The sequence below is a fragment of the Centruroides sculpturatus genome, unplaced genomic scaffold (genome assembly GCF_000671375.1).
Source record: "Centruroides sculpturatus isolate CEXI.00-Female unplaced genomic scaffold, Cexi_2.0 scaffold1046, whole genome shotgun sequence".
NCBI lineage: Eukaryota > Metazoa > Arthropoda > Arachnida > Scorpiones > Buthidae > Centruroides > Centruroides sculpturatus.
Window position 1 is genome coordinate 155,659 of NW_019385209.1, and position 27,610 is coordinate 183,268.

At 33.7% G+C, this 27,610-nt stretch overlaps 1 protein-coding gene across 15 annotated transcripts in view; it reads right to left on the bottom strand.

Annotated features, from left to right (window-relative positions):
• Nucleotides 1-240: 240 nt before the first annotated feature.
• The window catches only part of LOC111636147 (melatonin receptor type 1A-like), a 37,279-nt gene continuing 9,909 nt past the window's right edge, over nt 241-27,610 (bottom strand). For 2 of the 15 annotated variants that reach the window (XM_023381327.1, XM_023381332.1), the window contains exons 2-5: nt 26,230-26,371; nt 19,028-19,143; nt 9,059-9,169; nt 241-2,162 (exon numbers count right to left, since the gene is read on the bottom strand). In XM_023381327.1, the coding sequence (XP_023237095.1) occupies nt 1,099-2,160 (1,062 nt within the window). In that variant the 5' untranslated portion in view covers nt 2,161-2,162; nt 9,059-9,169; nt 19,028-19,143; nt 26,230-26,371 and the 3' untranslated portion in view covers nt 241-1,098. Of the gene's footprint in view, nt 2,163-4,694; nt 5,213-5,296; nt 6,547-6,601; nt 9,170-19,027; nt 19,144-26,229; nt 26,414-27,610 lie in introns of those variants that run through there. The other 13 variants (XM_023381333.1, XM_023381329.1, XR_002758495.1 and 10 more) reach the window with 13 other exon arrangements.

The window sequence follows — 27,610 nt, forward strand, 5'->3', positions numbered from 1 at the left end:
ATATATATATATATATATATTCTCTAAAGTTTGATAAAACAATATCTCCATATTTAGAAATTTGTTATTCATTTTTGTTTCCTATTACTTTGGATCATCTCTGAGTTGCCGATTTAAAAACAATTGAATGTTATTCAGAAAATAAAGTTGTATAACTTATAGTATTTGATACAGTGAATAAATAATTTGTATATCTGACTTTGTCTCAGTATAATATACAGGAAAACGAGTCATCACGGATCAGACTGTAATATCTGTAAATTTTATTAAATCAAAAAAAGAAGTATTTATAACAGTTTTGTATGTTCAGTTCATACACAAATAAGCATAGAATATTACACATTATGAAATCAGGAAACTATCACCGGCTACACTTCGAAATTGAAATCTTTTATGAAAATTGTTCTTCTCTTTTTTTGTTGTTGTTGTTTCTACTAAATTACCATCTTCACTTTATAGACTATACATTTATTAAAATAATTTATAAATATTTATTTATTCACTTTTGTAGATATTATTCAGAAAGTCAACAATGACTATTCAATTTTCTTTCATGTGTTTGTGTATATGTATTGATAGATATGAGATAATATAGGATATATTTAATGATAACTGCTATTTAACAATCTGGATGGAATATTCTGAGTTTAAAAAAATGTTTTCCCCCCTCCTCTTTTTTTTTAATAAAATATTTTGATGATTATTATTAATTAATTATTTTTTTTTAAATAATTTCCCACATTTAATCGATTTGCAAAATTAGCTCCAACGTTAACAGTCTTAAGGGCAGTGTGATAGTTTTTTTTCTATCATTTATAACGAATTGGAAAGGAATATTTCAGAAGTTAGAGAGGATGGCACTAAAAGTTGCCAAATTTTCGAAAACGTCGTGTGTTTATGATGGGCTCGACTACTAGCGTAAGATTTCCGTAAAGAATTATATGACCTGTCTTGCATATATTGTTTCCACATAAATAAATAAATAAATAAAAATACCGTATGCACCTTAAACACTAAGCGCTTTTGATTTTAAGTGTGAAATTCAGTTTCGTTTCTGGAATCCTTTATTGCTCAAGGCACACTCGATGGCTCTGTGTTTTAGAGATCGTAAGGAGATTTGGACTCTTTGAAGTTTTCTTTTCTTTGTGCATAAATGTTGAGACTGGGAATGATATGTACTCTCAGGCCGATCCCGTTGCCGCTTCTGTGCATGTCTCTCTGACGTCTGGAAATCGTTATGTGACTCTTACAGCAGCAGTAATAGAAGAGCTTATTGAATGCCTCTCGAAATTCCTTATTGGTTGCCGCGTACACGTAACTGTAAATACAGGAATTGGTGACGGCCACCCACCAGGACGTGCTGATTAAATTGATATCGATCGGCATGACGACGTTAATTGCAGAAGACACAACTAGAGGCATCCACATCAGCAGCATCAGGATGAATATGACGATATTGCTTCTTAGGAGGTGCTCGTCGGTCAGGACGTAAGCCATCGGGTTGTCCAGCTGTGTCATTTCTTGCTTGAAACTCTTCAGTTTTATGACGGAGCGCGTGAAGTACCAGATGCACAGTAGCAGCGGCAACAATATCAAAAAACAGCCCATGGCGATCTGATACGGTAACCACGTCAATTCGCGCGGGTTGTTAGTCAGCTGACAGAGAACGGGTCCGTATTCCATGACGTGTTGGCCCACGGCGAATCCGATAGCGGCCATCCAGCTGAAGAAAACGGAAAAGATGATTTTACCTTTTGTGCAGCAGACGTTGTAAGTCACCACCTGCCCCAGCCCCAGGAAATTGTCGATGGACACGAACATGGCGGACAGGACGGACACTATAAAACATACAGACGTGGTCAGCCATTGAAACGTGCAGAAAGTACTCTCGTTGGGAATCCCGGCCAAGATGGCGACGCAGTACGACGGCAGCACCAGGGCTGTCACCAGCAAGTGTCCGAGGGCGAAGTTGACAAGGTAGATGTTGCCGCGTGTCTGAAGGGGTTCCACCACCACCACTCCACTTATGACGAATATACCCCCGATGCTACCGCACGTGGATACCAAAGTCAATACCACCAAACGCAAAACGCTGTTCCAAGTGACAGGATCGTCGTCTGTTCTGTGGACAGTCAGAGCGAGAGACGTGTAGTTGTCCATCCCTACAACGAAAACAAAATCGTCACACTAGACAATAGGAAAATTACGTCGGGAGCCCAACGATACGCGTAAATACGCAACTGGCGTAACGGGTGACGGCGGCCAGATTCGTGCCCTTTTTCGTTACACGCGATAATCTGGGCATCGGTTTATGGGAATAAAAGGAAAATACCTAATCCCGTGACGTGATCGCGCGTATCTTAGCAACAGGTGACCTCTTATTCGCCTGCAACGGGAATCGATTCGCTGTTTACGGGATGGAACTGCGAAGATAAATAAATTGCATTATTTATTAACACACCAATTGCAATTTGGGGTATTTCTCGTCGGTCACGGACGGGGGGGGGGAATGGAAGCCAAAGCAGAAATTTTTGCAGGAAAATCTATATCTAAATTAACGTTAATTAAAGCCGGCGGCGGTTACCTTGGTTACTGCGCCTTTAAAATAGTGGTACCGGGATTAACGGCGCGTACACGACACGTCCCTGCCACGGAGCGACGGCGTCACGCAATTTCTGTTTACTAACGAAAAAACGTGGCCAATTGACGATGAGGAAAAACACCGCGGACGCATCGTGCGCGACTAATAATAGAGCGTCACACTTCTGTAAACATGACGTCTTGTGTGGGTGGACCACGTGTTCCATGGAGTTTTCTAGAGCCGATAACCGCATTAATAATTCCCGAAAGATAAATTAATCCGTTAAGTTTAAAAATGTGATATATAAAAAGGTGACGACTAATTATTTTTTTATATTCCAACCCCTAACAAATCAATGCGTTATTATTAACGTAATCCACTAATTTGCATACATCTTGGTAAAAGTATCCTAAAATATGGAAAGAATTAGTTATAACCTTTGTTATGAGCATGAATTTTCTTGGAGAATAATATCACACAAGGAACACGCAGTAATTAATAGAATTATACCCTGTTATAATAATTGTAATAGTCAATCAGTTGTTAAAAAACGAACCTTTCGAATTTTATCGACTGTCCTCTTTACGGGTGAGGAGGACGATTTAAATTACTTTAAAGTCATCCCTTCCCATCCGACTCTATACGCGTTCTTAATCCGATAACAAATATGGCGTCCGGACATAAAATGGCCAAGGTCGGTTGTAAAGTCGTTTTATACTCTAAACGTCGTATGACTAAAAGAGATTGAACGGCTGCGAACAATTTCACGGTAATGTCTCGCATCTGGTCGTTTTATTACGATAACTTTTAAATCGTTTTTCGTCCCCCCTTCCCCCTAAAATACGATGGCATCGAAGAAATTAAATAATGGGAAATTGTTTTGGGGGTAACGTGTGACAAAAGGCGAAACTTTCTTAAAATACCCACGATAATTGTTCGCCCGAATGGGTCTGGCACTTAATAGGTACGAGGCCTCGAGTTGCAGCCTGCTTAGTAGATTCTCTCCCATCAAAGGGCACGTGCACCGCCCGTCGGGTATCGACTTAAACGGTCGTTTCTCCTGGCGTTCGTTCGCAAGGTGCCAAAAAACGAATGGTAAGGAACCACGCGGGGGAGAAAAAGTAGATAAGGCTTGACCTATAGTCCGGCTTGATTGATGATGGAGTGTCGAAGGAAAACAATATCCATCCATCGATTGAACTGTCTGTGACGCTAACGTAGTTTCCCCTCCCGGTTCATTACTAATTGTTTTATAATAATCGTTTGTGTAGGAAATTTAATCGAATTTCCGGAGTGTTTCCGTCCAGTTTTTGAAACCGGAAGACACTCCCGTTATGCAAATTTTGTAACACGAAAATTTATTTAAAAAATGCCTTTCTTCTTATCGCGCGTCGGAAGGATTCTGGCTGGCGTTTTCCCCTTTTTTCCTGTGTTTTAAGAGGCAATTTGCGAACGGAGGATCGTCGTAACTTTCTCGGTTTTATCGATCGCCATTCAAAAACCGATAGTTTTTAATTAAAGAAAGAATGCGTGAGCGTGTTTGGACGTGGCAAATCGATGGGCAACAATGCCTGGCGGGGTGAAGGTTACCAAACCACGCCTCGAAACAAATCACACCCAATGGGGAGCTTCTCGCCGGATAAATAAATGGGACCGGGTTAAATAAGACAAAAGATAATATTGTTTTCGGGTCAGTGGCTGGTTGAAGACACTACGATAAGAGCCAGTACGGTGTGACATGGCCACGCTTCCTCGTTTATCCGTCCGTTTTCGTCCCCCCTTCCTCCGGAAAACAATAACATAAAGCCGTCGTTAACGTTCCGATTTGTCGTCATAACTGATTATTATTATTATTAATTTATAATGAGTGAGATACCACAAAACTGTTGCTATTTAATAGGGGCTGGCATGTGGAGGAGCGCAACTTAATGGAGAATTTAATAACGGACAGACATACCTACAAACTCTAAAGTTAAATTTATGAATTATTCGTTGTACGTGTTAGGTTAATCTCCTTTAAAAAAAATACCCGAAGTTGGCGGGAATAGTAACGTTTCTGATAGCTTACAACCTTAAAATTTCCTGAGACACGTGGACTATTAATAAACCTTACACTTAAAAAAGATGGCTTCAAAACTATATCCAAAATGTCCGACGAGAACATTTATATAAATTATCATTATTATTTAAAACACATAAAATCGAATTACGCTTTAATCCACACTTCAAACCGAAAGTTTCCTATTAAAAAAACACGAATTTACGTCCGAAAAACTGTAAAAATTTTAATAGAAATTCAAAAATATCGTTCTAGAAACACTCGAACGACACCGACACGAGACGTAATTCACGTGACGTGACGTATTTCAAAATTTTAAATTTAACACAAGGTAACGTATATTATATATATATTTTTTCTAGTATTAAAAAAGAGAAGAAAAAACACGAATTTTTTAACACACAAATCGTATTACATCGTTATTTTTGTCTTTTAAAAATTAATTTAAAAGATAATTTTGAATTTTAAACAGGAAAAAAAATATATAGTTTTGAACCTCCATTTTAAGCCTATTTAATTAAACACAACCTGGCGTGTTATTATTTAAGAAACGTCGCGGTAAATACCAACGACGTAATTTATTTATTAAATAAGCGAAAAAATTAAGAATAAATAATAATAAAAAATATGTATTTATATATATAAATATACATTACCTTGTTTCTGGCAGACGAACTTGGCTGGCCGACCGAAAGCGTCTGACTCGACGATCTCGATGGATGGTTGCTAATGGTAACGGAATTCACGCGCTCTCGTAACCATAACAACGTCGGTCGGTTCCTTAGCGATCGCCTCTCCCGAGTGAGTGGACTTAGCTTCTTGGCTTTCCGTTTTCTAATGCCACTTTCCACGTCATGGCCAAAATGGCGCGAGCAACCAATGGACGAAGGCGAAGTGGCGGAGGAGGCGCTTTATTTAAAAATTATCGGAAGAAAGTTTCCACGCGTTTCGTCATTTCGGAAGTGGTCCTTATTGGCGACTGCTAAATTTGGCGGTGACAACGTTCGATTCGTCCTTTCTGCTTATTACATTTATACGCGTATTTTATGTATTTTCATGATTCACGTTTCTCTTTAATACATAATTTTAAAATGAGTAAATAAATAAGAAACTAAGACGCGTATATATTTAGTTATAGAGGGCGATTCGACCCTCCACTAGATAATACGGCGAAACCGCCGCTAACGGAGGTTTTTACAATCGAATAGGACGTCTCTTACATTCAACTCTAAATAGCGGTCAAACTTCTCGGACGGTGTCCGCTATTCGGAGGTTACACTGTACGTATTCGTATACAGTGCAACCGACTCTCTGAGCCCGTACGTATACAGTAAAACCTGTGTAAACTGGAATCGCACACTACCGGTTTGAACGGTGTCCGTTTTGGACAGGTTTTGCTGTACACATCAACGATTTAATATATTTCCTATTCTAAATTCAAAAATAGATTAAAACACCTGTTAAATATTTAAAACACGTGTGCCATTTCAACTGTCTTTCCGTAACTCGAATGACTACTTGTTACGCGTTTCACGTCACAGAACGTTAGTAATTAAAATTTAAAATATAATTCCCATTTTCGAATGAATTATTAAACAAAAGCCGTTAGAATTAATCAATTTTTTTTAGTAATGATTCGAGTTAACGGCAATTACGACACACGAAATTACTCGTCAACAAATAATAAACAAAAGTTTATCGACTTGTCAAAATGTCGTCCGTTTTAATAAATACCGAGAACGATCCATTTTTTAATAAGAAAAACAATACTTTTTCCCAATATAATAAGGGGTCATTCACACACGTTATGTCATACTTCTCGTGTGACAAGACGTCGCGCGTCATGCGAAAACGTCACGGAATTCGTGACGAAAGCGTTTAAAATTTAAAAAAAAACAATTGAATAATAATAATAATAATCTATTATTACGAATACTAAATTAATAAAATTCGTTTGTTATCTTGCGTTATGAATATTAATATTCATTGATAATTAATGGAGGCATTAAGATATTTTATTCCATAATTGCACGCCGTATAAATTATTGAAAAACTAAGTAAGAGAGGTGATAAAATGTAGTGTTAAGAGGGGGAGGGAGCTCGTGTAGTGTGACGTTAAAAATGGCATAGAAATAATTAAAATAAGGCTAAAGTTGTGTGCCTATGCGAAATTTTTAAGGATATAAATAAAATAATAATGGAGAACTCGTTGATAACATTAATTGAGATTAAGTTTTATTATAAAGACACTATAATTAGTGTTTCTCCATTTGTCTATATCAGTGTGAAGTATGGATCGTATATTCAAATATAAGGTTTTGTTGGGATCGAATCTCTAAATGACCTTTGAATAATTGATGGATTAATCTAAGTTCATACACTAATTGAGATAAAGTTTTATTATGAAGACACTATAATTATCTCAATTAGTGTATGAAGTTTGAATAAATGGAGGATTAATCTAAGGTCATATTTAGAGATTCAATCTCTATAAAACGTTACATTCAAATATATGATCCATACCTCATATATTGACATGGACTTTTTAAGTAAATTAGTTATTTCAGTGTCTCTATCAATATGAGATATGGATCATATATTTGAACGTAAGGTTTTTATAGGGATTAAATCTCTAACCTTTTAATAAACGGGGGATTAATATAAGTTCATGCAACATCACTGCCGAATTTAATCTTATTACTCGAGCTTACACGAATCTATTACATTGCTCGAACAATTTGAATAATTTCACGAACAACTGACGTCTATTGTTACCAGTAGCAATTGGATCGCAATCCAGTTTTCACTTATTATTACTTCTGTTGAAAGACAATCAAATAAATTGGTTTCGCGAAAACAACAATATAATCCGAAAGGACTTTGCAAGGTCTGTCTGTGAGCCAGATCTTAATCGCATTAATTATTAATTTATATCTTGATTAATAAACTAACTACAATTTACACATACGTAAATATAATTAACTTATATAGCGTAGGCTTTTGTAACAGGCGATATAAGAAGAATTGTTGGTAAGGTTATTAATAGACAAGGTCAAAGTCTTCTTTAATTTATGGATTTATTATTATTAATATTAATAAAAAGGTCAAAGAATTGAATTATGACTCCAATTTTTCTAAGTGCAAAGAACCCTTGAAGGATTCTTTGCACTTACTGTCGTAGAGAATATGAGATGATAACATCTGATATTCTTTACGACAATAAATTTATTCTTTATTATTATTTTTATCTCATTTAAATGATACGCATCTTAATCTCGTTATTAAAAATTAATAATGCAAACTAACGCAAATGCTCCACTTAAAACTGAATTCTTCCAAGGCGTGCGGTGACAATAATGTGAATAATTAAACAGCAATATGCAAAATTACGGACTTAGACAATTTGATTTAGTGGCAAAGACAATGGAGATGCTTAAAATTAATGATTTTTTTTAAAATGGAGTTTACTTTAAAAAGCGATTCTCTATAGTATAAGCCAGTTAGATGCAGCTTTAAACTATGAAAATTCGCATTATTCGAGAATAATTTAAGGGCTATTTGATCAGAATTTACGTCGATTCGATCATCGACTTAAATAATTACATATTAAAATCGATTTTTAGTAATATCTGCATCGAATGATTATTTAAAAAGTATGCAAATCGATCGGGGAAGAGGGGGAAAAACTAGTGAATTTGAAGCCAAAGTCAGCAAATTTGACTGCTACTTTTATAAATCGATATTTTTCTAGTAGCTCATTGCAATAGGAAAGTCTTTAGTGTAAAGTTTTTACTCTTATCTTCTGCATAAAATGCAAAAAAAAAAATATTTTAAAAAATCAGTACTTTCTGTGGGGGAAAATACAATAAAGATGATCGTAAATAGAATACCCATCAGCCAATATCGATTGTGCAAGTGTTTTACGAGTTTGTCCAGAAAACAATGAAAATTATCCTTACAAATTACGAATTTACTTCCAAGAAAAAAGAGATTTTGACGAATTCTTATGAAGGTTAATGCCAAGAATTTTACGACATTACTAAGAACAATATCATCCGTGTTATTGAAGTTACATTGTGTTATGGCAAACATAATCCCGCATCTCAATTACAGAGATCAATTACAGAAATCCACTTCTTTATAAAGTATTTCGAGATCTTCAATTTTTAAATTCTCATCTTAAGCTTAATGGGGCCAAAATAAGAAAAAAAAAATAAATCTATTATTTAAAAAATGGAAGCTTCTAACTTGAAAATATTAAATAAAATTCTTTAGTAGGTAAAAATTGCGAGAAAACCGGAAGCAACGTCTTTGTTACAGAATGTTTTCCTGTGGAAGCTTTTCTACTTGGCTGCAATAAACACTTAAGTTACATCGTCGCTAAAGTCTTTTATTGCACTGGGGTCGAATTTATATACCTGCAACACATTCTTGATTTCCACCCCTCTTCGGGTACGTGTACGGTACATGGAATGTATCACGAGAAGGCCAGTAGAGCCGTCTGCACCCAGGTTTCGCACTTAGGGGGCCTAAGAAAAAAGTATTTGTTATAAATAAAAACAAGAACATTTAGTATTGATTCTAGCGTTGTTTTTTTGTAAAAATTTTTATTATTTAAAACAAAAATATAACTTTTTAACGTAGTTTTGTATGTTTTTTAAGTACACTAGGGGCCTCAAAATGGTTTATTGGCCTGGGCCTCTTTCGAACTCGGAGGCCCTCCATGTATGGCGTAAATTTAAAATTAACATACTTTTTTTACGAATGAATATTGGGCGAAAACAATTAATTCGTTGATAATTTTTGTTTCGAGAAATGTTTTCATCCTAATGAAATTTGACGTAGGTGTATTATTATCTATTTCGATTATTATTTATGCCTTACAGGGTAGCCCAAAATCCAGTTAACCAAGTTATTCTTTTCGCAAATGTTGCAAGCCGATTTTAACCCGTCTTAAAATTATCTCGGTTAACTAATTTTTGAGTCACCGTGCATTTTCAATCAACCGACCAATTTGGAGAGCAATTTACGAAGCATTGAAGTGTGTTCTTAAAACACTCTTCGATGCTAAATTAACAAATATTTGAACGTGTTTTTTTACGTGTAAACGTGAACATTTTGAAATTCTAAGAAATATTAAAGTTCTGGCTTAAATTCTTTTTAAAAAGTTCACTTTAAGAGGGATAAAAAGTATTACTGAAAGATATATGGCGTATGTCACGACAGATTGATATCTTTTCCAAATGTAGGTCGAAAGTTAAGACGTTGTTTTTGATAGGAGGTTGCTGGATCAAGAGAATCAGTGACAAAGTTAATTATTCCATTTATTCCAGATGATTCTACATTATAAATTTTTATACTTTAAAAGAAGTAATTGAAATATTGTTCAAAAGGTTGATTATTTAAATTTGTAGAATGTGGCATCGGTATCCATGTCACTGCAGGACTCATTTAAGGTATGTTGTTGCTATTTTTAGTAGTGCACATTCTCTATAACCTAATATTAAACTGTATAGCATACTGTATACTCTCTTCCAATCTAGTTAACCATGGAGGACCATTCGGAAAAGCATAAGTCGTTCCGAACGGAAATCGAACTCGGACTTACACTGTAGCTGTTTGAATTTGTTGTCATTCTACCCGAAAACTATAAAAAAAAGTGACGATTTTGGATTGTGGGAAATACTAAACAAACGTGATTTGTAACGCCTCTTTTATATAATGTAAAGCCTGATATTGATATTTTGCCAGATCCATGATACTAATTAGTACTGGACCAAGACCAATATCAGCATATATTTGTGCGCGTAAGAGGTTTTTTCCGACTATTATCTGGCGATAGGAGGGCTTTATTCAAAAAACTGTTCCTACAATAAAGTATCTTTTTTCTACATTTTAAATATATTTATATCACTGGCAGAGTAAAAGTACATGTCTATTGCATGTCATGGAATTGACTTGTCTCATATCTTTCGGGGAGAGATGATTTTGTCCTAGTTTCTATCCCAAGTACCTGGCAATCTACCATTGATTAAGAATTAAAATTGTATTAGTTAAATATCAAGTTCCTTGTTCTGTTTCCTTTGTTATACGAACTTTTATACGCTATTGATCACGCCATTTTTAAAACGGATAATTATATCACTGCTTTCGGTATATTAGATGTGAATTGATTTTGTTTAATGATAATATTTATGGCATTCTTCATTGACAGATCTTGAAAAATCCGTCGCTTGAGTTAGTTTTCGACAGCTAATTCAAGATCTATATCAAACAATAAGTTATATGGGCACTGTCCAGTTTGATTTCCTCTTTATGTTCCATTTTTCAATCCTCTCTCCGTCATACCCATCTCTACCTTCTCAATTTTAAGTCTGTCTGTCTCTCGCCTTCCTATAGGCAGTGATGCGATACAGCATCATGGGGCGCAGGCAAATTTGAACTAAGGAGGCCCCAAGTACAGTGCTGTTTCAGATATTTTTCTTCGGGAAATTTTTGGGGGTTATCTCCCAGTATCCTCTGGAGGATTAAATTCTTCGCTGAGCCAGTGCGCCTTGCATCTGCGTCACACTAGCAATCTAGGGTTCCCAGATATGGCGCCAGATTCAAATTTCGGTATTCTTACTACAGTAGTGAATTTATAAAAGATTGGTTTGGGCCTCCTGTTGGTGGAGGCTCTAGGAAATTGCCTTTTTTCCCCCATAGGTTAACGCGCCATCTCCTATAGGAACATTGCTAGTGACTTTTGGTTCTTTATAATCTCCATTGTTTGTTTAATTAGTATGGGTACATTTATTCGTTCAACTTTATGGAAGAGGACACTTTTTTCCCTCTACCCATCCATTTTGGAGACTAGATGAGTAGAGAAAAAAGTATTGGTACCTGTACATGTTGTACTTGAGAAACTCCACGGCTTCTCTTATAAAAGTTCACTTCTATCTCAAGAGCTATATATTTTTTTCGGTCATCGTCCACTCAAAGTTATACTGTATTTTCACCAAAATATGACATCTCTTGGTATATTATGATATACCAAGTATCTAATGGACTATCCTAGACATATCTAGGGCGTGCTCTTCCATTAGATACTTTACTTACGGCTATGTTTTGAGGTAGTCAAAACGTGAAAATATACGTAATAGCATATACAGTATATATATATATATATAAAAGAGAGTAATGTGAGGACAGAGAAGCAATATATTCACCGTTTTTCTTACTTAAATGTTAAATTTGTTTTAGGTTAGGTTACATCGAGTTAAAGTGAAGTTATTTTCTACCGTACGCACGATATAAATCTGTTGCCAAATCAGAAAATACTGAGGCTACCGTCGATCGTATCACGTAGAATATTAAATTAATAAATTAGATTGCACAGAATGATAATTTAGTAATAAATGAGTATAAAATTAGAAAATTAAAATAGAATTTAAGTTATTATCATATTTACGTCGAAATCATAAATCTTAAACTAAGCTGCTCCTGAAATATATCATTGCGTGAAGTAACAAATGTGAATTTACTAATTTCGCGAAAGATGGTAGACTAAATCTAACGAGTTGATAATCAGGATCTCTCGGAGTTCAAATAGTCCCGCTTAGATCCCCTACGATAGGGCCTGACAACAATAACGCATTTTACTTTCTCGGATGTTATATATAACACAGTGAAAGTGTGGTGATTTTTCACATTTTTTGACTGGGGGGGACCTTGAAACATAGAGAAATAAGTTTGGGGGATATTTCTGTATGTATAGCAGCTGTTAGTATGTGTGAGGGGGAAGCACGATTTTGTTTTAAGCTTAATGACTCCTGTGCCTTTTGTCTAAAATTTCTGAATTTTTGCAGGGAGCTATTAGGGAAATTGATGCTGTTAAAGTTTGGTGGTTAAAGGTCGAAAAATTTGGAAGATGGAGTCGTGTCATATCTGGAATGGAGTCCGAGTTAATGAATATTTTACTCGTTATTAGCATTTACAATTTTTTAAAAATAAAACTCATTTCTACCCTCAAAATTAAGCCTTTTGTCATTATATAATAATTAATAATATAAAGAATTTTTAAATAAAATCTCGTAACAGATTGGCGCCACACACTCTTGCCGAGAAAGTTAAGCAACTCGTCGTTGAAGTTTTTTAAAAGTACCGGTAATTGAATGACTGTTTCCTAAATAAAGAAAATGTGTTTAAGTTTAATACATCACAAAAGATATTCATCCTGTTCTGTCGAAATTAAGTTAGACCCTCTCACAGGGGAACCCCAATTTGATGATAAACAAAACGGCGATAGAAATTGTATTATATCGAGGGCTCGGGCTCTATCCATCAGAAAAACCCCGATTTACGGATAAAACTCGACCTTATGCGCTCATTAAAATTAAATATTAGCACGTAGTTTTAGTTCCGATATTAGTCATGTAAAATATGCAAATCGTCGGCAAGTGTTACATTTAGCGTGACGTCGTTTGTTACGTGTGACCAGAACGTGCTTCGGGGCGGTCCTACTTTTAAAACGCATTAATATTCGAATTTAACACGAATTTATTCACCTTAATAGTTTCAACAATTCTCATTAAACTTGTAGAAAATATTATGGAAACGTTTCGCCTAAAAATCGATCACGTCGATGCACGCTCGCTTCGCATCCATATATATATATATTTTTTTTTAATTAAAAAAAAATAAAAATAATAAACTCGGAGCTCTTGAAATAAATAATTAAAAACTTAAACTGAAGTAGGAATTCTTTGAATAATTTACAAATTCCAACGATGCGGCATATATATTAATTTCTATACCACTTCGAATTTCTTTTAAATGAAATGAATTTTTAAATATTTAATAAAGCGAAATCGTTCTCCCAAAACTTCCTGAAATTCTCTTTATTTAAATATTCAAAAGGAACCGCAAATATATATTCGACTGCTTCGTTTATTTTCGGTAAAACTGATAAATAAATAATTAGTCTGGCAATTATTCCTGCATTATTTATTATTCTTCTGTGGTCCATTAGTTAGTAAGGATGTGAACTAAGTCACGAGTGTGTGTGTGTGTATGTATATATATATAGGCTATAGCCTATATTAAGGTAAAATAGTTGCAGCAATTACTAATAATTACAGCGATAGATAAATACCACGTGCTAATTGCGATGAAACTGAAAATAAAATAATTTTTTTTTTTTACATCTTCCTACCGAGAGCGGCTGCTCTAAAACACTCTTTTATGATGATGTGTATCTCGAGTAGGCTCTTTAGATGCACTAGCAGCAGCAGGTTTGACAAAGATTTCAATTGAAATAATCGAGATAAACTGTAAACAATTTTAAAATAATATTTAATTTACTTCTAAAGCTGACGGAATTATTTTCCGCGCTCTTTAAACGCCTCTACACTAAAGAATTCACCTGATTTCCGGTTGTGTTCAAGAAGAAGTGTTGGTGTAAATGAACCGTGACACACAAGTATGTGTGCGAAGTCGACAATAGAAAGATATCGTTCATATTACTGTATTCGTCATTTGTTACATCAACATAACTCAAATCATTTAGGATGAGCAATACAAACAGACAACCTATTAAGTAGGTCTTGTTTAGATGCAACAGATAAATCTCGCGAAAATGTTATCTTAAGTACAAATTATTAAGATAAATTATAAGCAATTTCGAAATCTTAATGCCTAAGTTACTGAAAAGCAAACAAAATTCTCCCATTTCATACTAATTTAAAAGCGCTGTACTAACGAGTGCTTCTACATTGATTTCTTGGCTGTCTGTCTACTCAAATAACTTGGAATCGTGTAAGTGTGAATGAAACGAACGACGAGATAATGAAATGTATGAATGACATAAACAATAGAATGAACTCTCCTGGTATCACGTGCTATTCATCATTTCTTACCACAATGTGTAATGGAATTCATCATCATCGACAACTCAAATAAAACCACCGATCAACCGGCTGGTCACGTGGAGTTTTCCGATTTTCTTCGCGTGTCTGACACCGAAATGAGGGCCAGTTTCCTATAGAAAGTCCTCTGGGGAGGATTTTCTATAAGAAGCTGGCAGATTTTCCAAGTGTTGGGTAGCCTTATTCCACCAATCCGATCCATCGCCTTATATTACAATTATATTATGTAATTTTAATGAAACGTATTGTGCAATAAATCAATGGAATGTAAATTTGGATTTCGTATAGGCCTAATATTTGAAATTTTTTTTCAAAATTTCATGCGAATTTTACTTACGTCCATATCTATAGTGCGAAATAGTGCAAATACTGTAAATAAAATAATGTACTGTAAATAAAATAATATACTGTAAATAAAATAATATACTGTAAATAAAATAATGTCAATGAAATCTGCTTTGGGTGCATGGAGTTCATGATGATTTTCTCCGAGAATGAATAGATCCCCCCCAATAGAACTGGTAAACAACTTTATAACCGGGCACGAGCAATCGCAGACAGCGAGTTTGCGTGTAGGAGGCAATCGCCCGCCATATTAATCATTTTCTGTGCAAAGATATTTACAATTCTTACTTGTATTTTCTCTTGTTTTCGGTTTGATTTGTTTGTTTATTGATTTTTTGCATAAAGAAAATGTTCTGCTTGTATGTCGAATTTCTGATGTTAGGCTGTTTCCGAGATAAAGACAGAATTAGTGGCCATGCTTATTTTTTTGGCACGAGTGTAGTTAAACTTTACTATTGTTTATAGTGTTGCATAGTGGATTTCAGAGGCCCTCCCATGGATTTAGATGCAGTGTAACGCACCATTTTGTACACGTTTCAATGGATTTGAATAAAATACGTACTTATGTACAATCCATCATTTTTCCTGTAAATTAATTTTAAATGAGGAATTTCATACTGCATAAATCGCATGGAAAATGAAATAGCTGTAGATTTGTGGAAAGCCTGTATAATCTAACTCAATTTCGTCCGTTATGGGCGAAGATCGGCGCAAATCGGGACAACGAATCAATCAATCGACAGCGTGGGATCACGTCTAATCCGAACTATCCGTAATAAAGTATAAATGTCTAGATCGAATTTAACTCGGATTGTCATTACGATAAGAGAAGAATTTATTGCGCGACTATCCAGTAAATAATGAAATATTTATTGTACTTAATTTTGTATAGCATTAATCGCTGGAAACTATCGCATTTATCATCTCTTCTACAATATAAGAATCAATAGACAAGTTTTTGAAAGCTCTGAAAAGGATTAAAAGAAGTTTGAACACATCCTAAAAAATTGAAATGATGATCACATTTTACACAAGCGATTTATTTTATATTTTAGAATGCGCAATAAAATGTAGTTTATTTAAAAGTGAACAAAATTAAATTTAGAATAGTTCAACTTATTGGAAACTGGCTGAGATGCAAGAGGAGGCCTATCGTAGTTCAGGCTAAAAAGGCCTTAGATGCAAAAATGTATTACAGTCGACCCCCTATAAGATATAGATACGTTCCAATTTATTAGGAATCCGATTTCTTACAAGTCGTTCCAATCACAGCCCGACACGTGTCAAGTTTACGGACTACGGCTGATTGAAAGGTTTTCTTCCATAAAATTAATCGATTCTACACTAATCCGACTCAACATTTCCAAAATACGTATATTTTTTCGTAGTTTTATAGGAATCGTAATTATAGGGACCGTAATTATAGGGGGGGTCGATTGTAAATTATAAGTTAAAACAGGATTACTAGAAACAAGATATTGTTTTAAAAGTAATGCTTGATAAACTGAGCTCAAACAGTACAACAGCTTGCTTGAATTTACTCACTGAGCTGCCATTTGAAAAGAAATTGTATACCTATAAATTCCCAATGTCGTCCGTGTTTCTGTCTGTCCTTCGTTAATCTCGAGAAAGAAGTTCGCTAGATGAAAGCCGAGACCATATATGAAAATATTTGGGGCAGGAAGCCCCGATTAACATCCGATTTAGATCAGAAGTCACGTTATTTCAATTCAAAAATTTCTCCTAAAAGGAGAGATGACCGGCTAACAGGAAAAGTATGATGTACAGGGGCAAGATACGAAAATTTATTTAATTTTTAAAAATATGATTAAAAATTTGTAGCCCGGCATTGCGACGATGTTACAATAAATAATTGCTCATATTGTTTTTAAAGGTATAATGGAAATACTCCAATTAATTTAAATCGAATATGAGCATCGATGTTACGGCTTTAGAAAAAGTCAATGTACATTGTTTGTATCGCGTGCAACATCATTTAAATCACGCAATTGTTTCATCGCAAGTATGGCGCCGACGAAGAAACAACTTAGTTTTCGCAATATTCAAACGAAATTCGCGAAAAATTCTTATATTGTCTGTCTGAATTCGGAAATATTTTTAAAATAATTTCTCCATCCTTATTTATCGGAAAATATTCTATAGATATTTGATCGTAAATAATCAAATAGATCGTATTTTATGTTAATTAATTCGGAGAAAAATTTGAATATTTAAATTAGGCCTTAAAATACAATAAAATCTGTTACTTAGCAACAGAAATTTTGTTTTGTCCAATATAACTGAAATGAGGCGTGATTAGAAATTATTTTAACAAAATCATTTGTATTATTCGTTGCGACAGTGTCTCATAATTCGTAGATTTAAGGACTCCGCTAAGAGCTTAAACTAAAAAATCTAGTTTTATAATAGTTTAAATTAGGCCTATACAAATAGAATTGCTTTGGTAGAATAAGATGATCTGCCAAGGGAGTGACTTCAGGGAGGACTTTCTACGGGAAATTAGCCGTATTTAGAAGCTAGACACGAGAAGATAACACTAAAGGAAACTGTTTACGTATCAGACACGTGAAAAAACCCGGTAAAATACCACGAGGCCAACCCATTGGTGAGGCGCGAAACCGCTATCAGTGTTCAATGGTTTTAGCCACTCGACCGCTATTGAGTTCCTCTGTAAATCGTAAACACTACATAATGAAATGCATTAATTTAAATAAAAAATATTTATCTTTATCTGTATTTTGCAAGTGAAGTAATTTTGAGAAAGGATTCATAGAATCGCCGACACTTTCTAGGAATTTTCGTTTACAAAAATGTCAAAAATGATGCTGTACGTAAGATATCAACCGACATACAACATACTTATAAAGATAGACAGGCGGATATACTGTGGTATTCACGTTAAAAATTCCAAAAATGTTAAAGATATTTTAACGAAAATAAAATAAATGTATGATTAATGATATTATTTTAGCAAATAAACAGTTTAAAAATAATTCTGTAAATATCACTGTTCGCTGTACAATGTTAAAATTTAAGTTTTAAAATATTTTTATCATCTTCCATAAAGTTAAATCAAAGTTATGTCATATTTATGAATTAAATTAAGAAATTAAAAGGCCTCGCGGGTGTCATGAGATTCGGGCCTTCAGTATATTAAAAAATAAAACATTTAAAGTTTTAAACTTTTCAAATAAATAATTTCTTAACAGAGAAAAAAATACAACAATAATTTGTAACAGATGTTTTTGAGGCCTTCGTAAAGTAAGGTTCAGGCCTTCTCTGTGATAGACCCGGTTAAACATGTGAAGCACACAGCAAGACAACCTTACACACAAGTTAAACACAAAGATGTGTTGAATATCAATAAATAAACAACTGGAAAAAAGAGTTTTTAGAGTGTTTTTTACAGTGAAATAAAAATTAACAAGCAAGTTAATAACACGAAAGTTATTAAACACGATTTTACTCAACCTTTCAACCGGAATCTATAAATAGATTTATCTTATTCTTAATGTTCCATTGATTGAAATTTTCTGCAGAAGAAGCAAATAAAATCTAAGCACAAGAAATAATTATATTTTAATTAGTTATCACCGCTACGGTGTTAATAAACTGCATTTATAAACATTATTTTAGCTTTGTTAATTGAGAATAAACAATAACTAAATACAGGAATAAACAGACTTTTGTGTTTTCCCTTTAAAGAATAGCTTTATATAATAGAATTTACAAGATTCAATTAAGAAGTGAAAAAATAAATAAAATAAAGTATCATTAGAAAAGTATATCAAAGCCAAATCGACTTACATAAGTTAAGTGGAATCGATAAAATCTTTGTAATTTCTTTTTATTCTTTGGAAATTACTCACTTCTCTCTAATGTTGAGATTTTCTGATAAGATTTTCAACTGATAATTACAAATATAAATGTAAAAACTATTTAAAATTTAAATTTAATACTTTGGGGCTTTGTAAAATTGTAAATGGAGACTTGCTTACAATGTCTTTTTTTTTATATCAAATTATAAAACTTTGCTTCCAATTTTCTGTCAAGTTATCAACATTATATAAATTATCCTTAAATAATTCCTCACTATTAACTTAACAAATTGCTTACCTGTGTAACAGTAGTAAATTCCTTTATTATTTAACTCGGTGTGGAACTCTACCACCGGGCATTAACTGGTCAGAGACGCGTTGCTTAACTTTCCCGGCAACATTTGGTGACGCCATCTGTTACGATATTTTATTATTAAAAACTTTTATATTTTTAACAATTATAAAATGGCAAAAAAGCTTAATTTTGAGGGTAGGGTTGAATTTTATAAAAAAATTGTAAATGCTAATAACGAGTAAAATCGTCATTAAGTGTAACACACGACCCCCTTTATCTCCCCTCCCCCTCAACCTTAATGAAATTTAATAGCATCAATTCCCCTGCCAAATTTCAAAAATTTTCGACAAAAATCACAGGAGTTATTAAACTTCAAACAGTGTGAACAAAATCGTGCTCCACGCACACACACACATCCATAAGTACAGAAATTACTCCCGAATTTTCTGCATTTCTCGACGTTTCAAGGTGTCCTGAGTCCAAAAATGTACAAATTTTGGAGGTCATTCATTTATCGACCGATCACCATACTTTCCCTCTATTATAGCCTATAATAACAACCGGAAAAGTAATAGGATTGTTAATGAGTTCTACGCAAATATTTTTTTCCAGTAATATTTAAAGATGAGCTGAACATTAACGACAACGTCAAGAAAGTGTGCTGCATTTTAAAATGGTTCAAATTCCTATCGGTTCCTTTTCTACGTGGGATAAGCCTGGGTCACTGTTTTTAATAATTCTCCTCGTCTCTCCTCTTAGTCATTTCTACCATTTTTTTTCCCTTCAATACCTTTCCTTTCTCTATCCTCTTCTTAGTCTCCCTCTCCCGTCTTTCGCAAATCTGTACTTTCGTGATCTTCCTACTAACATACAGTACGTTATATGTGACGTCATACCCGCCGTAATTTAGTCTCCTCTATCTTTCAGTTTCTCCATCTTTCCAATGTATTCGCTTCTAATCCTTCCTAGTAATTCTATTATCGATTACAATATATTAGAATTAAATTATTTACAAGCCATTTCTAATTGACAGTAACTTAATAACACAAAATCGGTGTGTCGAGTTTACTAGCTTGACTTTCAAGGTCTCTTCCTGGTCGGCAATGATTTTAGAAAGGACCTTCGCAGTATTTTGCCCTTAATATAAATAATTCGGCCCTGTCCAAAATTTAAACTTCGACATATAAACCAAGTTGCTGTCTAAAAAAAAATCCAGCAACGAGTTGCGTAACTTTCCGGAAAGAGTTAAAACTGCGTGTGGCGCCATCTGTTAGAGATTTTATTCAAAAGCTTTTCATTTTATTAATTACAATAAAATGGCAAAAAAGAGGCTTAATTTTCAGGATAGGGACGAGTTTTATAAAATGTATAAAGCTAATAATGAGTAAAATCGTAAATCCGACCTCACTCGAGATACGACACGTGATCACCTCTATCGCCCCACCCTGTCGACCTATAACCATCAAAATATAATAGAATCGATCCCTCTAAAGCACAAACCTCCCAACCAAATTTCAAAAATTTTCGACAAAACGTACAGCAGTTATTAAGCTTCAAAGTGGACGAACAAAATCCAGCCCCCACATAGAAAAACCCATACCCGTTTTTCATTTCTCGATGTTTCGTGGTCCCCGAATTCAAAAATGTAGAACTTTGGAGGAGAGGGGGGGTCACTTTCTGACCGATCACCATACTTTCCCTCTGTTGTATAGGCTATAAAACAGCCGGGAAAGTTAAAAAAACGAAAAAAGAGCCGAAAACCCGAAGGGGGATCCGAACTCACGTTCTTCGATTTCATAATCGACTTAATTTCTAAATATAGGTTAATTAAAAATTTTATCAATAACGAACAGAAATATAATCGACTGGAGTTTACAATATCTTAAAATTTTGTTTTAAAATGTAATTTAAATACAATTAAGCTAATGAAATCAGATTTACAACTCGTGAAAAATGTAAATTTTAAGCTCCGTGTTTTGTTTAAGAATTCGAAAGATTAATTAATTTAAGTTATTAAATTATTTTTTTACGTTATAAATTATATAATCGTCTAAAACAATTATCAAAATCATCAAAAACTAATTCATAATGCCTTGATTAATTATCGATTAAAACAAGTTTATGGCGTGTTTTGAAATTCTTTAAATCAATGATTACTGAAGATATCGCAAATTGATTTTTAACGATTTCAATAGAAAATTCTATAATATATTAATTTATTTTGAAAAATTAAAAGAATAAAGGAGAATTAAAGAAGAAGAATCCGCAAGAATCGATAAAACTTATAACGCATCTGGTTTAATTTTTTTAAACGTGAAAATCTTACATAAAAATCAATGATACATCGTATCGATTTTTTTTCCTCTAAAATTTATGATAATTTATATTGAAAATTTCCGTAATATACTTGCTGCCATCTATAGTAACATTGATAAAATAATATTTATTTTTAAATTATTTTATAATTAATTAAATAACCCAATTTTTATTATTTTTCGATAGAACACTTCTTAATAGGGCTGCAATTTGAAAAAAAAAAAACTGTACATCTGTAAATTCCCAGTGTGGTTCGTCCGTCTGTCTGTCTTTCCTTAATCTCGAGAACGGAGTTAGAAAGATGAAAGACAAGACCAGAAATGAAAACCATAGGGCCCTAGCAGGAGGCCACGATTATATTATTGCGAACTTCCGATACAAATCGGAAGTTACGTTATTTAAATTCAAAAATTTTCCCTCCAAAGGAGTCAGACAGGCACGACTCTATTGTTAAAGGAAAAGTATGATGTACAGGGGCAAGACACTACTAATTTGAGATATTTTAAATTAAATAAATGAAAAATATGATTAAAATTGCTTTGTGACGATGTCACAATAAATAATCCTCATCAGTGAGGAGGATCCTCGTGATGAAGGGTTAGTAGGACCATTTGGTAGGCCCTTAAACACTGTTTTACTCTCAATTAAAATGGCTGACGGTAGGTTAATTTGAAGTGTATACTTCACATTCCTGATGATTGGACATAACGGAAGTGTGAAGACGACTTAGTCTCTTTTATATTTTTAACTGTTTTCCTGTGTTTGAGGCCCTTATCTTGGAGACCTCGTGTAGATAAGCGGCTCGGGCCTCTTAACTCCCGAAAGGCCTTGTTCCTTAACGTTAACGACGATAATTCTTTAGTCACGATCCTAAACTTAATTACAAAATAAATAATTTTTAATTTTGTTACAGGGCAGAAAAAAATACTGTAAACGATACTAGCAGAAAGTGAATGAGAAATTGAATTGTTCCTGAATTTTAAAAAGAATAAAATATGACTCAGAAGCTCCTCATATATTTTCCTTATCTCCGTTTTATCTTTAATCTAGAAAACAAAGAAGAAAAAATAAATGAAATTTAAAGGTGCATTTTTATAAAAAATAAATGTATTTCCAAACCTTGTTTATATGAAAGATTCCAAACTAAACCGAATTAAATTTTGATTAAAGTATTTTTTCATACATCGTTGGAAATTTTGTAATTCTACTTCGAAAATTTTATCTACATATTTGACATTTCGCAGGCTTTATAATGTCCTAAAGCGAGAGAGTCAATTCCATTTTGTAATATAAACCGTTCACACATAATGAGTTTTCTATAAGTGGATCTATGTAAATCTAACTTATGTAAACTTAACACATTATATAAGTTCAAAGACTTGTGCCAGAAATAAAATGTATTTTAGAATTTACTAAGGAAGAATTTATGAGTTTAGGATAAGAACGTATGAGTTTACTGACAAAGCCCTATCTATCTTAACAGGTTCCGTGTCCATGGCACGAATTTCTTTATATGAGAAATGAGCTTCCTACGCTACATACTTTCCTATAAATCTGAAATGATATTTATCGATGATACAACTAAAAAAAAAAAAAAATAGCCAGCAACGAGTTGCGTAACTTTCCCGGCAAAAACGTTAAAACTGTATGTGGCGTCATCTGTTATAAATATTTTTAAAATCAGAATATCGTATTATTAATTATTATAAAATGGCAAAAGGCTTAATTTTGAGGGCAGAGGTGTTTTATAAAGAAAAAAAATGTAAATACTAATAACGAGTAACATCTTTATTAACTCTAACCCCCCTCGACCTTTAACCAGCAAAATGTAACAGCATAAATTTCCCTAAAATTCCCTGTAAAATTTCAGAAATTTTCGACAAAAGGCACATGCGTTATTAAGCTTAAAAGAGAGTGAACAGAATCGTGCCCACCCCCCAACATTTTTTGCATTTCTTGACTTTTAAGGTCCGGAGTTCTAAAATATAAAAATCTTAGGGATAATGTTTTGACCGATCGCCATACTTTGTTATATATAACGGCCAGGAAAGTAAAAAACTACGTGGGCGGAAGTGATGTTCGATAACTCCAAGAATTTACAAAGAATGAGAATAATTCAAATAGTTATATTTAGAACTTTTTATCGTACTAATAGTCTGTAGGAAGTGAAGTGATAGAAGTGTAAATGACGACTCGGCAAAGACGGAAAACATGTAAATGATTTATTGTTATGATATAGTTAAAGATCTTCAATACCTTCTGTCATCGGATGTCTGTTACTTACGCTCGGATGATAATATTTTCAATAAAATTTTTTTATCATATCCGCCCAATTACAATTGCGTGATTCTAGTTTCCAGGTCAGAAAAAAATAAAGAAAAAATTAAGCGGATTTCGATAACCAAGAAATTCATATACTCGCGTAATAAACAGCAGGGTGGCAGCGTGGAAGCGTGTCACGTCTTTAACAGAATGTCGGTTCACGCTGTGAATTGTACTTTCTTAGATGTTACTTCGCACGAAAATGCAATACATATATATATAGCAAGGGCGCCGACAGGGAGGGGTCGAGCCAGGCCGTCGCCCCCTCGAGAGGTTTACTTTATATTTTTAAGAATAAAATTCATTTTAGTAGTCTTTATAGTGAAGCAACTACAGGGTATAATTACACCTCTGAATGATCCTGTTGGGACCGTATCAGAGCTGTAGACCATACCCATAGGAGCGAAAACAAGTCAAAAGGTCAAAAGTCATACCTCTACTTATAACCCTTCGCGAGATAACTCTTTACTAGTATAGGGGGTATACAATTCTGGAGGTGGAAAACCACTCATTCAGAGTTCACATCTTACCCTAAAGCTTGCGCGCGACTAGATGACTCCCCTTGTCGCCAAAATCGTATGCAAGAACCGCACTATACATTTTTTTTACGGTAGTTGGAGTCTTCGTTTATTTTTCTCTGCGCTCTCCATTCTCGTGAGGATAGATGAAGATCATCTAAAAACAAACCTATTTAAATAACATATAGGGCCTAAGATTAATCTAAATCTTAGGCCCTATATGTTTTACTTCCCACCAGAGGAAATCCTAGATAAATACGATATACGTGTCGATTTTATTCTTCCGCCATTCAGACAATTTCCCTCGATACATGTGAAGAAAGGAGCAAATAAAAATAGAACGTAATTATCAGATGGAATCACATAGACTTTGTGGATGTAACACTGATCCGTAACTAACTCTACACTGACATTGAGATATGTGATACGGTTTTAATCTGCACGAAGACTATAGATTTGTAATTTCTGCTCTGCGGCAAATTACAAAGCGATAAAACATGTATTTGCGTCGATTACAGAGTAAGAAAAGAGAAAATGACGCTAAATAGGGTCAGTACGCAACACTTCACGCCTTACTTGTGACGTAATTCCGTTCTCGTTTGGTTAGAGAGAAAATTCGAGAGAAATTTTACTCTTATCTGTGTGTTGATAGCCCACAATTCTTTGCGTCCTTCAACAAGGAGACTGACAAAATTGAAATAATTTTTATGTGCAAACGAAATATGTAGAATGTTTATTTATTAATTAAAAGGGGTCTTAAATATTTTATTTTCTGTTAATTAAAATAACGTTAATTTAAAGATGTTGAAACCGCTACGGCTCCGTAAGTTCCCCTTTCTTCTCGACGGCCCTGATAATAGAACCCTGGTTATCCGAGTTAATATGGACCAATCAATAGCGTCCTCGGAAGGAACAAAGGAGCACCATTGGATAGAGCAAAAATTCCACAAATTATAATCGTAAAAGTGATTAAGATATTTGTAACCTTAAACCCTCTACCATATAACGCTTTGTCTCTCTCTATTGATGCAATATTGTGTTCACTTACAGGTTTGACTCGGATAATGACAAAGCTCAGTTAATCAGAGATCTACCCTACTTGAATTTTATTAATTCTTCCCAAATGAGGGATTAAACCCCTCAAAACCCTCCTCTCGGGTACACGGCCTTGCATATAAAAGCACGATACAGTGAGGAAGAAAACATAATAATGATGACAATCTGACATAGAAACTTACATTATTCTGACAAAAGGAATGCGTTTAAAGTCTACATTGCTGTGTTTTCTATATATATATCATTGTTAAACGGCTATCCATTCTTTAAAAAAACTTATCTTAAATATTTGGTTCATTTGGCAGAGTGCACACGTATTTTCTAGAAATTCTTTGTCGATATTTTTTTGGAGACGATATTGCAGCAGAGCTATTGTTATATGATTTAGATAAAATGTTTACATGCTCTTGAAATGACTACGTTTGCAATTATCTACTGTCTTGTATACAAGTAATTACACAAAAAGAGAAAAATCATTAATAATAATAATAATAATAGCTGTTTATTCCCCGTCGTTGAAAACTGAATATACTACTTTTATTTTCTTTTACGTGATATCATTTATACGCTGTCGTTTTCGTTTTATAATGACTATTAGTATTACTTACAAACGAATTTAACACAGACTTAAATTATTCACTTTGTTTCCTTTTTTTTAATCTTGTATTACTTCAAGTTTACCAATCTGAAGAGATTTTATCATCAGATTGAATATCAGACTTAATTTTTTAACTGTGTATTAATTTGTATAAAACTATCCCTCAACCAATTTATGTAAAGATTTAGCTAGTATTCTTCGTCTTTATTTAATATAGACACTAGAATTGTTTATTGGCCGCACTCTTTGGTATAGCCGAAGAAACATGAATAGGAAAGAAGAAGAAAAGTTTTAGGAAGGGTTGAGGTGGAAGGCGAAAGAAGCGAGATAGGACAGAGTGAAAGCTGAGAATTTAATATAGACACAAAATATTCCAGATTTGAAAACAGACTTACTTTGTAAACTCGTCTTCCTGCGATTGAAATAAGCAACAGACTTATTCTAACTGAGTATTCAAGTCCAATTAAAGTAAAACAGATCCTCGGCGAGTTTCCGATGACGTTCCTCCCCTCTTTTGCATATTCTGATGCTCTAAGTCTGTACGTAAAGGAGTTCGCTGTAAAGGGATTTTGTTCAGTCCTAGCACAAATTACAGTAGTACCTCAGGTTACGAACGCCCCAGCATACGAAATTTTCAGGATACGACATGAAATTCGAACATATTTTTGCTCCACGATACGAACAAAAACTCACCATACGACGTTACATTAGTTCGCATTTTTCATTTGTTTTTCTTACTACAGTTATTTTTTTNAGGAGTACGCTGTAAAGGGATTTTGTTCAGTCCTAGCACAAATTAATCAAATTTGAATTAGAAGTAATAAAATGAAAATACTCGTACATTAAAAATTTACAATGCAAAATTTCTATCACAGTAAGCGAAAAAGTATGCCAATAACTACAAAGGCTTACCCCATATTTTTTTCTTTGTCTTGTGAGGTAGTTCCTATATTTTAACAATTTATTTACGCTATATATGAAACCAATAAAATATACTGTTCATTCCTAAAAACAAGCATTAACTTTTGAATTTTATAGTGAATTTACGTATAGAAATCGTAGTTTGAATTTCTACAGTTATTTAATACATTTTCACAGAATGAAGTCTTATTATTTTTTTAAATATGCAGTATCTATTGATATTATTTTATTTTAATAAAAGACAAAATTTCGAAAAATTTTCAGATATTAATATATTTTCTATATATTAAAAACTATGCAACTAAATATATAATAAAATATGTTTATTTTTAATATTTTATTCAAATACTGTATGTGCTTCTTGAACGAAATTTTTCCTTCTCAAAATTTCATTATTTTACTTTACAAAATTAATATATCCTTAAATAGAACGAGCAATTATTTAGAGCTGCAATTTTTAATCATATTTTTAAATTATTTAATTTAAATTAAATCTTCACGTCAAATTAGCAGTGTCTTGCTCCTGTGCATCATACTTTCCTGCTAGCAATAGAGTCGTGCTGGTCATCTAACTCCTTACGGGAGGGAAATTTTTGAATTGAAATAATGTGACTTTCAGTTTGCATTTTTCTTTTCAAGTTTGTATATAGTTAATCGAGGCTTCCCGCCCCTCAGCTTTCCATACTCGGTCTTAATTACTTCATTTATCTAACACCATTCTCGAGATTAAGGATAGACAGACAGACAACAGACGGACGGCACTGGGCATTTATAGGTCTACAATTTTTTCAAATTACAGCCCAAAAACTGGGCGATTTCATCCAAAACTTGACAAAGTCTGATACCGCCACGACA